This window comes from Chelonia mydas, chromosome 7, assembly GCF_015237465.2.
Source record: "Chelonia mydas isolate rCheMyd1 chromosome 7, rCheMyd1.pri.v2, whole genome shotgun sequence".
Taxonomy (NCBI): domain Eukaryota; kingdom Metazoa; phylum Chordata; order Testudines; family Cheloniidae; genus Chelonia; species Chelonia mydas.
The window spans coordinates 42,556,812-42,570,404 of NC_057853.1; the positions used below are offsets into that span (position 1 = coordinate 42,556,812).

The following is a 13,593-nucleotide window of genomic DNA, read 5'->3' on the forward strand; positions in this document are numbered from 1 at the left end:
CATTCTTTTCTCCACTATGAATGTAGATTTGGCACATAAGTACTTACTGTTGTCTGCTTGTGTCACCAATGGTAGGCCATCAGAAGAGAGATTTTTCTGCACAGGAACTTGCACTTGTGGTGATAACTCCATCACAGTTTGGTACCTGTGCCTCTTAATCCAGTAGACCGATCTATTGGTGAATGACATGGGGCATCAGTTTTTAGGGTTTAACCAGGTTTTTATCTCTGAACGCCAAATGTTGAAAGACTTAAGCGCAATTTATTAAACATGTCCCGATGTGCAGTTCAAATCTTCAATGCTGGTCCTCCGTCAGCAAGCAATTAAATGGCCTTCGAGCGGCTGCTGAACGTCAGCTCTGCCACCACCACAAAGGAACCTGGTAAGCAGCTACTGCTGCATATAAACGTTTAAAATGATTGTAGACCCTGATATAGGAATCTGCAGTGAAGGGGTACAACATGTGATATGATGGAAAGTGTCTGATCTAAAAATGTCCAGTTTAAGCTCCCTAGGAAAAACTTTAACTTCTTCTATATAACTCCAAACCGTTACAAATGAAAAGTGTCTGTAACTCACTCACTCACTCTCCTTCTCTCCCCCCCCGCACCCCGAATTTGGTGTTGGCTTTGAAAAACAGAAGTAAAACAAATTTAACAAACACAATCTGAAAATGAGATGATTTAAGGAGTGACACTCTTGGAACAAATGTGTGCAGCTTGCAAGGCTTGTTAGATGGGGGGATGTCGGGATTCTTGGTTGGACAGGTCCAAATAGTGCATGGGTATCTGTCTCTTTCCTATATGTATGAAAGAGACCAGCACCTGTGCGCCATTTGGGCTTCCTCACCTTATTATATATAATGAAAGAGAGACACATAGGCAGATCAATATATTTTTAAACAATCCTTGTTTATATAGGGAGAATTTTTTTGGTAGATGGCTTGAAGAACACTATCATTCCAACACCCCCTAAATCTTGACAGACACCTGCACAGAACAGGTTAAAATTGAAGTTCTGCATCAAACTAAATGTTCCCTTCAGGCCTTAAACTCTCTGGCTCTATTAAACTCTGTGGTTATGTCTTCATTTAAAATGCTACAGTGGTTCATCTGCAGCACTTCATTGTAGACACTATGTACACCTACTCCCATCAGCATAGGTAATGAATAGAGTAAGGGCTTGTCTACACTTGGTGAAGATGCTACGTACCCTTGGCATAGGTACTTCACCTCCCTGAGAGGTGGTAGATATGTTGGGGAGAAGCCCTCCTGTTTATGTCAGGAGTTCAGCGGGTATAACCGTGCCCCTCTGGGTGTGGTTTTTCCACTCTCCTTAGTGACTTAGTTATACCAACATAAGTTTGTAGTGTCGACCAGGGCTCAGTCACAGAGGCTGAAAGGGGCTCTTGAGGGCCAACCAGGAAAGGTAATACAGTGAGACAGATAAGTCGGCCTCAAATCCACAGTTGCAGAGGAGTTGGCTGGTTCCATCCGTTCCATCCTGCTGAATTAGTCATGATTTGGTACCCAGGGGCTGTAACCTGGTCTGAGAATAGGTAAACTGCAGAATTCCACCCCAGGAGAGATGAGGCTTGAAGCCTGACATCTGGAAGGGTGTACTCCCAGAGACCCTGTGAAGGAACAGTGGTGTACCAAGCCTGATAACTGTGATCACTTCTTTCCATAGGGTGTTTTGTGTTGCATTTACGGAGCACTCCCAGACCCTGCTTGGGACTCAAAGCCACGTGGTCATTATTTCAGGATCAATCGAGTTGCCCAAAGCATAATTTAATTTAGACTTTCATTGTTTATGTAAACATATTAATTGCAAAAACAACGAGGAGTCCTTGTGGCACCTTGAAGACTAATAAATTTATTTGGGCATAAGCTTTCGTGGGCTATAACCCACTTCGTCAGATGCATCTGAAAACTTATGCCCAAATTTTAGTCTCTAAGGTGCCACAAGGACTCCTCGTCTGTATCAACAAAAACAACTAACATGGGTACCCCTCTGAAACACATTATGGTAATTACAGTTCATGTCTTTATTTCCATTGGCTGGAATAAAACCAAGTTTTTTGTTCTCTCCCCACCATGTTCAAATTCATAAATGTAGTTGTTTATACTTATAATAGTGAATCCCCTTGCAGAATGTCCTTGGCTTATTGTCCTCTTAGCTCTTTGTCCTTGCAGCAAATGAAGCAGATGCGTTGTTGTTCTGTTGATCCATCTTGACAACAAGGTTGCATTTGAGGCAGTAGAAAATAGTCCCGTTAATGCCAGATTTAAAACTGAAAGCTGTTTTCCCCTTTTTTAGGATGCCATTAAAGACGTGCACGTGAAAGGAATGATGTACAAATGGATTGAGAAGGACATGGGTCAGTTAAGTTTAAATCCATTGTTCTTAATTTTCAGTGCTAATGCATATTTTATTGAATGTTTACATGTGTAAATGGATTATTGGTTTTACAGTACATCACCAGACTAGAAATGATAGTGATAATAGCAAGATACAGTAAGGTCATGTTCATAGCTTATGCTTAAAGCTATCCAAGGAGTTGAAAGAGGTATTTTGGTACTGACCAAGGATGCTTTACAAAGAAAAGAACAGTCCTTTCATTCCTCCAGCATTATTTTCTTTGCCTATAAGTTGGGGATATTAGCAGTTAAGTGGAAAACGTGCCATATGGGAAAGCCATAGCTATTGTAGATGAGCTCTTTTTTTCCCCACAATATAGTCAGCCCTATGACACTGTAATTGTTCATCTTGTCTCTTCACATACAGGGAGCCTTCTCACATTTACCTGCCTCCCAAAAGCACGTTCACTCAGTTGTGTATGGGGGTGGCAAACTCTTCTAGTACGTAAAGCTAGCTTTTTATTTTGTTGTTGCTGTCATGCTCTATTCATCTTGCTTATTATTTCAATAATTATAATGCTGTGTACCCAAGAGTATGGGCCTCTGCATTCCAGGCGATGTCATAAGTAACCTTTTTAAAAAACCCCTGGCAAAATGTTTACCGATATGCGGGTGGAAAAAATTGATAGTAAAAGGTGATACAGACTTTTTTTTTTAAAAATAGAGAAATACATTCTTCATGGGGATGAAACTTATGCTGTCCTAAACAGACTGGTTAACCTCAACAAGAAACTCTTCCTTATTACAAACAGCCCCTTCAGCTTTGTGTGAGTATCATCTATTACAAAAATAATATGAATCAATGGTTATAGTTGCATGCATTAGACCATGGGGTTTGGGGCTTATTTTCCTCAATGAGGATTTGAAGACAGTAAACTGGCTATTTTTAATGGGACGTTTCAGTGGAATGCTATTCAGTGTGGGGGAAGAGAGCAGTGGCTTGTGGTAAAAGATTATTAAACACACATACCACACGAGTTCTTTTGTCTTTGAGGGAGGAGCTGTTCTGACCTTTTTTGGGGGCTGTGACTGGCCAGTATTATTTTGCCATCATTTTTACTACTGATACCAACAGAGCAATATCTCCTGAGCCAGCAGACTTGCTCTGCTTCCTGAAGGCACAGAGTTGTGTGGACAGCTGCTGAACTTTGAGGGTAGGGTAGAGGGAGAATTCCTTAGTCATGGTAGGAGTAAGTTAGTGATCAACAACTGGTGTGCAACTCCTATGTGCAGTCAAATGGAGTCAGAAGGTTTTTGAAGTCTCTGCGCCTCAAGGTTTATTACATTAAAAAAAGTTTTAAGCCCAATTGAAATAAGCTTTTTTGGATTTTACTCTGGGTTGTGTATGCCAGAGAGGGTATTACTTGGAATATTAACCTTTCCATCTGTTTGCAGAGATAAAGGAATGAAACACATGGTTGGCAAGAACTGGCGGGACCTCTTTGACATGGTCATTGTGCAAGCTGATAAACCCACCTTTTTCACTGACAGACGCAAGTATGTTCCATTGTAGTGTGTTGCACTGCTGCATGGTGGCTTGTAGAACTTTTCAGAAGCCAACATTTCTTTGTTTTCTCTCTCCACCCATCTCAAAAATGTTGTTATAAAAACCATCCACCCTCTTGGGGGAGTGTGTGTGTGTGTATTAGATCATAACTTCTAAGCCTGGTGCAGAATTGGGTCCCCTGCTTCCCGATATTCATTAGCATCTATTAGGGCAAATATATTCCTCAGTTAATTAAAAAATTCTATTGAAATCCTAAGCAGAATTTGTTCCTAAATTTGGGACATTAACAAAGTTTAATCAGAAGTTTTATGATACAGAAGAAGAAATGGAAAGGAACAGAGTAGCAGAATGCTTTGTATGAAAGCTGAATATGCCTGGACATTGTATAACTTGTGAATGTGCCAATTTTTTCCCCCCTACTGCACTTAACAAGCCTTCCAAAAAATGGCAAAGTAACTTAAGTTGGGTGGTTACTTGGTACTTTCAATCTGTATGTGGCTCTCCCAATCGTCCATCCTGGTTTGGTTGCTGCGGTGACTTGGCCTTCTAGCTAAGTCATAAAAAAAAAAAATCCAGCCCTTCTGGGGTCTTCAAGTCCAGAACAAAGTCTTCCACCCCAGTCTCAAGCTGAGCAGAGCCCTTCTTTTCTGAGGATCGGTCTTCTCTTTCAGACTTCAAAACAACCTTCAGCTTGCCCTCTGAGCTCAACTTGTAGCTCTTCCTAGGCTCTGCAGTCTCCTAGCAGCCCTTGAGCTCCCTTCTTGTGCTCCTTATGTGTCTGTACTGAATGCTGATTCTCCCTGGGTATCCTACTTGGAGTCTCCCCTCTAGCTCTCCACAGGCATCTGTCTTGTCTCCTTGCTGTCTCCTTCCTCCAGCCCACTCAAGGCCTACCTGTCATGTACTTTGCTCATTTTCTCCACCTGGGGAAGTGCACAAAGTATGTCTGGTGGGGGAGGACCCATGTTCCCTGAGAGCCATTCATCCTGTGACATGGCCATACAATGCTGCCTACTGACCCACCAAAGACCACTTATGCTACAGATCTGCAGAAACAGTAGCACATTGGAGAGAGTTAACTTCTACCTTCTAACATTCCTGTAACTTTAAGTGAATGCTTTCAACTTAGATTTTTTTATTATTATTTTTAATACGAGACCTCTGCATACAAACACTGAGTTTGTCACAACCAGTTCATTTGTTCCAGGGCAGCACTAGGGGGCACCACTATAATTTACATAAAATACTGCACAATTCGCAGTTGTGTTGAACCAACTGGTTAGCAGACAATGCTATGTATAAATAACGCTATTGTTTGAATAATTATCAAAAGATCTAAATAACCGTATCTTGGTGTTATGCACACTTGTTCTCTCAGAGAACTCTTAAATTTACTACTGTTTTTAATAATGTTTCTCCATCTCTAATCATCCTTGATTTGGAAACTCTTAGGTATGGGGACACGGTCCCAGGCCCATCTCCGGTACCTAGTATTTGATTCTGTGCAAATAGTGAATAATAGTCCTGTTCTTACTACGCTGCTCCTTATTATGTAGCGCTAAACCTTTATATCTTATTTCATATTCTGTTTTCTGTACATCATTATAAACCATGTTAAATAATGAATGCTGTTTGAATTTCTTTCAAAGCTTTACTATGTGTGGGAGAGGGGAGTTTGTTCTGTGGATGGTATAATTTTGTGTCTGTAATTTATGACCGCTCTGGTTAGATGCCCCCTTTTGCTTTTTTGTATAAATCCTAATAATAAGTAACATACCAAAACAGGATCAGAAAGTGAGAGTACTCTGAAAGGCTGAGGGTTACAAGCATTCTTGGTACAGTATCTTGGAATATGCATACTAGATAAAACTAGTTTTCCTTATTTCCCCCTCTCACATCCATATGCTCCTAATAGCGTAGGAAAGTGGCATCAGAATGTTTTTTATTTTTTCATTTATTTAATCTCAAGTCAGCCTTCCTCATTATTAGGAACCTAACATCCACTCAGAGGTGGGCACCTCCCTTTGTTTCAGGCATGAGGAGGTGACTAATCTACATTATCATGAGAGAGATTTACAGCTTGTCTTGGTATCTACGTACAACATGTAGACCTTGGGGTTTTTGAATACCAATGCCTTAGTGCTATAAATTGTAAGATGAAGTGTAAATGGAGCCAGATATGCATGATTTATGAGAGAATGAATTAATCTTAGTCATTTAGCCAAATTCTACTTAAGTGAGGTTGTGGGAGACATAACCCTACAAATATTTGAAGGGCACATACCCCAAAATGAGATGGACTGTTAGCAGACCAGCAAGTCATATAATAAGGGTTAATAGGGTGAAAGAAAACAAAGTCTGCATATCAGGAAGAGCTTGCTGGTCATGAGCTGTATTACACTGTGGAACAATCTCCCAAGGAAATGGCTAGCATCCCTGTTGCTTTTTAGTCACAACACTAGGACAGAAACTATAAAACAGAGACCACTCCTACATTGATGGGATACCAGCAAGATGGCACACAGAGGAGTCTCTTGGCCAAGATACTGTTAGGAGAGGAGACTACATCCCCGTTCCACCAGCCCCCAGTTTCTGCTGCTACAAGAGCTGCTTTTCCCTCTTCTGAGATTCCCTAGTAGTGTAGTATGTAATGGGGTGTGTTTTGCCTCAAAAACGAGATAGCAGCCAGGGTAGGAACATGTTTGGGCAAAAGACTGCCTGACTGTAGTATTTGTTTTCCTGGTCCCTCAAAAGCAATACAGACCTTTCAGGTGTTTGTGGTAGTGTAGGGAGGGTTAATACAAAGACTTTAATAGGCTAGAACTAGATTTTATTCTCATGAGAAGAGGAAGCTAAAGGTCACTTTTTTGCTTAAAATTCACTTTGTACAAGTTACATAACATTAATTTAGGAGCTTCATGATGTGATTTACAGCTGTGTATGGCCATTGGAAAAATGTGAGTTACTTAACTCTTGCTCCCCTGTTTCCTTTTTAGACCTTTTAGAAAATTGGATGACAAAGGCTCACTCCAATGGGACAAAATAAACAAACTAGAAAAGGGAAAGATCTACAAACAGGTAAATAAAAATATAAAGCCTTGTATTTCCTTTGCTCATTACCTCTAAAATCATGGGGACTAATATAATTCCTATGTTCTTCGAAGTTCCTGGCAAAGCCTGGTGAAAGGTTTTTTTCCCTTTTTTTTTAAGCAGAAAAGCTGTACAGTCTTGGTGATATGAAAAATAGCTCATCTGCATATTTGGGGTGACTGGTGTAATAGGGGTGTGAAACACAGGAGTGCTGGTAAGGGAGTCTTGGTCTCAGTTACGTGACAAGGGCAAGAGGGCACGTGGCATGGGTCAGAATCCACACACACCGGTTGCTAATGTTACAGATAGCATCTTCCATTCCTTCTTCTTTTTTTCTCTCTCTTCTCTCTCTCACCCTGAAGATTCCCATGGTGTTGAAGACTCATCCTATCCCCTTCCCTCACCTCCACTCTCAGACACTTTCAGAACCTCCAGTACATCTGTCAGATCTCTGCTATTATGCTTCAGATCTTTAAAACTGGGATTCTTCTGTTCTAGGGATAATAGGTCTGATTAAGACCCTTGCAACTGTAAGGCCTAGTCTAAACACAGTTGTACTTATTAAAAAGTCACATCTTTCATTATATAACTATTTAGTTAAACCAATGTAACTTTATATGGAGACTTTCTTAAATCAGTTTAAATTTGGTTTATATCAGTTTAGCTTGTACTTGTGCACTTAACAGATGCAAACTGAACTGATATAACTAGTTGTACAAGAGAGTCCACATACAGAAGGTACACTGATTTAATTAAACCAGTGCACTTTCTGTGTGTAGACTTGCCCCAAGAACATCAGAAATTCTTTCGTCTTTCCCTATTTCTCATGTATTAGTTTCTCCTTGAAAAGCAATAAGTGAAACAAATATCTAAGATAGCAAATAAATAAAAAGCAGTCTTTGTTCTGTTTCATGAATGTACCGAAGTTGGATGTTGCTCTGTTCTTCAATAGACGGTGTACTTCATGCATTCTTCAGAGAGAAATTCTTCTCTTGGTTATACTGACACACACTCATTTCAGTCAATGCAGTTGTGTTAATGTAACAGGAGAATGTGGCCATTTTGTGTATTTGAGTGACTGTTGCGTTTCATTTGTCTTCCAGTTTTTAAATATTGCAGACTTATGTCCCGTGTTCTGTAGTACAGGATGGGAGTGATGGCAAAAAAGCCCCTTTAATGGCATGGCTCCCTGTTGATTTGACAAGATTTTTAATCTTCGGTGTTGGACCTCAGTGACAAGTTCTACTTGTATATGTCTCAGTTCTGATACTCTTATTGCACAGGCCAAAAGCTTTCCATCACTGCTATATCTTAACACTTACCCTCCCTAGTAGTCAATATGGAGGAATTTGGGCAAAGATCAGTAACAGCTATGTCTACTTGCTTTAGCAGCAGGCTTGTGAATTAGATTCTGCTATTATTTCCAAGGTAACTGCAAGCAGATTTTGACTTCATTTACTTTCCTTGCACAGGAAGAAAGGAGAACTGGAAAATATTTGCTTTTGATTCCAATAATTAATTTCAATAGAGCATTTAATAGTTTATAATGGGTTAAGGTGATTCTGGTAATAAGCAGTTTATATGAATAGTCAATAGTGTTCTCTGCTTAATCTTGTAACCTTCTTTGTAACACTTTAAAATAAAGATTTGCCTTTTTGTAGCTGGAATTTTCGAGACAACTTAGTGGGAGTGTCTGATAGTCTCCATTATTATTCCCTTAGCTTTCTTAGGCAGCAAAATTGATTCATAACTTTACCAATTACTGAATTCTCCCAGATGTCCCGATGGTGCTTACAAGGGTGATTGGGAGCTTGTGCAGACCTGCTTTGGGGGAGCAAGATTCAAACCCTTCATTCCAGAGACCTTGTACCCAAAGCCATTACCCTCGTCTGAGGTCAAAGGACAGCTTCTCTTTAAGGCTCCTGTCAATGACTGACATAGCTCTGAGACTCTGATCAAAGTATGTTAAATACAAGTATTTTGTTAGCTGTCTTGCAGAAACAGTATCATAAAATGGCTTAAGAATATCTAGCCCTGTATTAGAGAGATTATTGTTAGCCTGGCCCAGAACTTAAGTTACACAAAAATACTATCTGGCAGAAAAGTCTCTTGTCCACATCTCTGATCCAGTTTGTTATCCAGGTTACATGTCCAGAAAAGTATACAGCTGAGCATGCTTTCCCTATGGACTTCTTGTGTAGCTCAGGGGCTGAGACACCGGACCCAATTATCAAACTCTGTAATTACCTAGAAGTAGACCCTGCTCACCTACTTTGGATGAAAAAGGCTTGTTTCAATGTAACTGAGAAGGGGAGCATTTATCCTCCTGCAGAATGGATTATATTTTACACATTGTATCTTTTGCTACTCAAGGAGAAGGTAATTGCCTCTGAGGTAGGTATTAACTCAATCTTACACGTGGTTACAAATATAAAGATTCCTGACTTTCCTAAGATCTCTCACAGTCCCATCGGACAGCCAGAAATTGAGTTCCTGCCTCATAGGCATGTTGTGAGAATGACTTGTGAATCGCTTTGAGATCTTTTAATCCAAGTAGTATTCGTAAATCCTACATTTACAAGAATCTTCCAAGTTGGGGGTTCTCATGCTCTGGTTCATGGACTATTATCGATAGCATACTGAGGTGCTTACTCTCATTATTTCATGCATAGAAGTCTGTCAAAAATTAATTTAAAGTCTTTTCCGGTAAGTTCTTTACACTAGCTGTGGTGTTGTCTGTTTGCAAGTAGTAAAAGATGGCCTTTGCATGAATAAGAAGGGATGTGGTCTACAAGACCACCTTCCTATGAAAAGGGTGTCCACCCTATAAAAACCCTGTCTCAAATAGAAGAAAGCACGTCGTCTTGCATCCTGATGATGCTGTATAGCTTTTGCAAAGCTCTAGTGTTGATACCTAACAGCATGATTAAAACAGTTTGCCTTGTTATCCCTGTCTGTACGTGACTCATGCAATGCGATTGCAGATTTCTTCTTTACCTAGTTGAAAATCAGATGCCTGTGCTGACCAGGTACTTGGCACCCTAAATACTGTTGTTGCTGTTGTTTGTTGTTGTTTTCCAAAATGCTCTCCCTCTAGATAACGAGAGAGCTCCCTTCCTAATGAGGATATTGTGAGGACTGATTAGTTACTCTCTGCAAAGCATTGCACATGTGTATGAGCACTTAAAGAAAAGTAGGTGGGCAGGGAAAACTGGCATCCCTTTCTTTATTCAGAACCAGATTGACATAATGGTCAAGTGTGGCAAGATTTGAGGTTTGCATGATTGTCTGTAATCCATTTCCCAGGCAATGCTATATACCCCTCCTGTGTAAATAGGTACACTCAGCCCTTCCTATGCCTTGATCCTGAGGACTGCTGCTGCTCATGTCTTGTCTTTTAGGATTAAATCTAAAGAGAGCAAACCCCTCAATTTTTCTCTACTCAGCAGATTAGGAAATTCACAGAAAGGGCTGAAAAGCACCTGACTGTGTCTAATCTGTCACTTACTTTTGAAACCAAACTTCAATTAGAATTGGCCTTTCTTTGCTTTCTCTGGAGGCCATGTTAGTGAGCGAGAAGTGACACTGGCAATGTGAGAGCCCAGTGCGGGAATTGTAAACTAATTTCTAGCCTTCATTAATACAAGTTGGAAAGCCAAAATAAGAGCTTTAACAATGAACAGTATAAATGATCAGCCTCAGAAAATGAGCTATGGAGAAAACTGTTGGCTGATCAGGCCGCTCCCAGGGGTCACTGCAGAATGGCTACTGATTTCTTCTGGTTAGTAGCATGGCAATTTTTAAATACAATTTACACTTAAAATACAGCTTCCTGCAAGTTCCCAGAGTAAGCACTATTTCCTGCCTTCTGTGAACTGGTGATTACAGGCTAACCACAGAAATAGCAGACTCCTAGCAACATACAGTAGATCATGGGCTGCCTGAAGAAATGTACAAACTCCATGGAAAAGTACAAACGTCACTCTTGCAGTGAATTGTAGCTCTGAGAAAATAAACTGAAATGTTGATTGCAAATTGCTGCACAGTTCTAAATTTTGAGTAATTGGCCATTTCCTGTGACTGGACAAATGGCCAGGGATTTAGTGGAGTTGTCAGTGTAGCTATATGCACATGCAATGGCTAACTGGCAGTGGTAGTGAAGAGACTAGTCAGTGCAATTTTCTTGCTCTTGGAAGCTAGTCCAGTGGTGGTTTGCTTACCAAGATCCTTGCAGACAGGTGGCATGACAGTTGACTCATGTCATGGAATTGCTGCCCCCTTCGTCTTCCAGTGCCATAACAGAGGATCTTTCTACCCCACTGCCTCCTGTTTCCTCATTTCTGCAAATCAAACCTTCCTCACTACCCTTCCCTTACTAGGTAGTTGCTACAGGTATTTCGCAGCCTAAGTCTGCTTGCTTGCTTTTTACTAACCCATGTCTTCAGTTATCAATCTTTGAGTTTTATACTGCCACCCATCACTATAATATCTGAGTACCTTTCACATAATGTAGATTGGCAATAGCTTAGTCCCTGGCAGGATTCATGCAGTGTTTGTCATCGACTTTTCTAGGTTATAGAAAACTTTGCTCAGGGAAAGGTGTGGGGGTGTTTTGGTGGAGGGAGGATGGTTGATACTGTGAGTGTCCTTCTGATTATGGCAGAAAATCTTTTTCAAAGAGGAAGGTTTTGCAGCATTTCCTAAAGATGAGTATAGATTAATCGAATCTCTTGTCTGAGAGTTTCTTTCTACAGCCAGATCCCCCTCAACTGTCCCCAGTGCTCTCATGTCTTGTCCTTGGCTTCATGATCTGTAGTGTCCCAGAGGAGTAAAGCTGTCTGGGTAATTCATAGATAGCAATATGGTCTCTAGTGTAGCTGGGACCCTTACTCCTGGGGGAATTCTGCACCATTGCGCAATGCAGAATTTTGCAGAAATTAACATCGTGCGCGTGGAATTTCTTCCCTCACAGAAATGGGCTGCAGTGCTGCTGGCTCCCACTAGGGTCTTGCTGGACCTGGCACAACTCAGCTTGCACATAGAAGACACTGCCAAGGGGGCTGGGGAAGGAGCTAGAGGGGTCCCAGCAGCTGCAGTTCCCCACACATCCAGGGGGAAGGAGACTGTGGTGCACAGGAAACTCCACATAAGCATGGGGCCCAGCATCACGCTATTTCTCCCTCTGGGTCCCTGGGCTCTGAGGGGAAGGGGGGGTGGGTGTCTGGGCTGGGGGGGGGCACGGTTGGGCTTGGGGGGCGGGCGAGAGAAAGGAGTGTGGGTATTTGGGCAAGGGGGTGGCCCGTGACTGGGCTCTCGGAGGGATGGGTATCTGGGCTTTTGGGGCCTCGTGGCTGGGCTCTGGGGATTAGCGGGTTCAGGTGTATTGGCTGTGGGAGGGGAAGGATTGTGGGTGTCTGGCCCCCCAGCTGGGCTCTAGGGGGAAGAAGGGGTAGAGAGAAAAAGGAACTGAGTTGTCACAGGGGTTTCTTTAAATCTCTACTCCTGGGGGAATTTTTGTGTGTTTGTGTTAGACATACTTGCTGACAGGTATTTAAATAAATTACCAAAGTAATTGAAACTGGGATGATTATGTAGTGTTATTTTTGACAAAATTTGCAGAGTTTTAAAATATTATACACAGAATATTTAATATTTTGGTGCAGAACTTCCCAAGAAGTGGATGATCTTAGGTCTAGGGCTTTAAAGTAGCATTGTCAGCCAGCTAGGAGCCACTGGTTGAGGATGCAGTAGGTTGCAAAGCTGCCAAAAGCAAGGTGTTCCAAGGGCGCTCCCAAGCACAGCATGAGCAGGATTTAGGGTTAGAAATGTACTATACCAAGTTGCATTTCTAAATTCTTGACCGACTTTAATGTGCCTGAAGCACTGTTTTGCGGTTACAATAGCAAACTGAAAGTCTGGACCACTGGGCTGCCTTGCTAGTGCTGGAAATGACTTTGGGCAAGTCATTCAACTTCTGTTCTCCCTCTAGGAGATAGGTGTAACTCCCTCATGGGGCTGCTGTGAGCTTTTAATAGTCTGCAAAGCATTTTGAGGCTCTTGGAGCAGTATACAACAGGATTATTACTCAAGGCCTCCAGTATTGCTAATGCTGTGGCATGGGGCTGGGTCAGGTTTTTGTAATGATGATTATGGGACAGGAGGGCGGTCCAGTATATGTGCAATATGCACACAGGATGCCCAAATGGCTGATTAGTTTGGCAGTAGCTCCCTGTGTTTTTGTTACTGCAATAGATTGTGTTGCTGAAAGAATCTAATATTGGGTCAAGGAGTAGCTCATTCCAGCTTTCCGTTTAAACGGGCATGAGAGTCAGCATTGCTGCAAGGGGGTGTATTTGGCTACTTTTTTTCTAAAAAGCCCAGTTTGATTTGTGACTTTCAAGGGAAACTGGAATCATACCTCCTTGTACGCCTCCTGAGTATAGATGGACATTAGGAAAGGTTCAGACACTGGGGATTTTTTTTTTCTCTTGAGTTGCAAAAGCGTTTTGGTTTGCGGACTTTCTGCCCACGAATATAGGTGTTCTTTGGGTTGGTTTTGGATTTAAATCAGTTGTA

At 41.5% G+C, this 13,593-nt stretch overlaps 1 protein-coding gene across 2 annotated transcripts in view; it reads left to right on the top strand.

Moving 5' to 3' along the window:
- The window catches only part of NT5DC2 (5'-nucleotidase domain containing 2), a 62,498-nt gene that overhangs the window by 35,066 nt on the left and 13,839 nt on the right, over positions 1-13,593 (top strand). For both annotated transcript variants that reach the window (XM_037904338.2, XM_043552238.1), the window contains exons 7-10: positions 2,320-2,380; positions 3,085-3,187; positions 3,816-3,917; positions 6,924-7,005. In XM_037904338.2, coding sequence (XP_037760266.1) covers positions 2,320-2,380; positions 3,085-3,187; positions 3,816-3,917; positions 6,924-7,005 — 348 coding nt within the window. The remainder of the gene's footprint in view (positions 1-2,319; positions 2,381-3,084; positions 3,188-3,815; positions 3,918-6,923; positions 7,006-13,593) is intronic.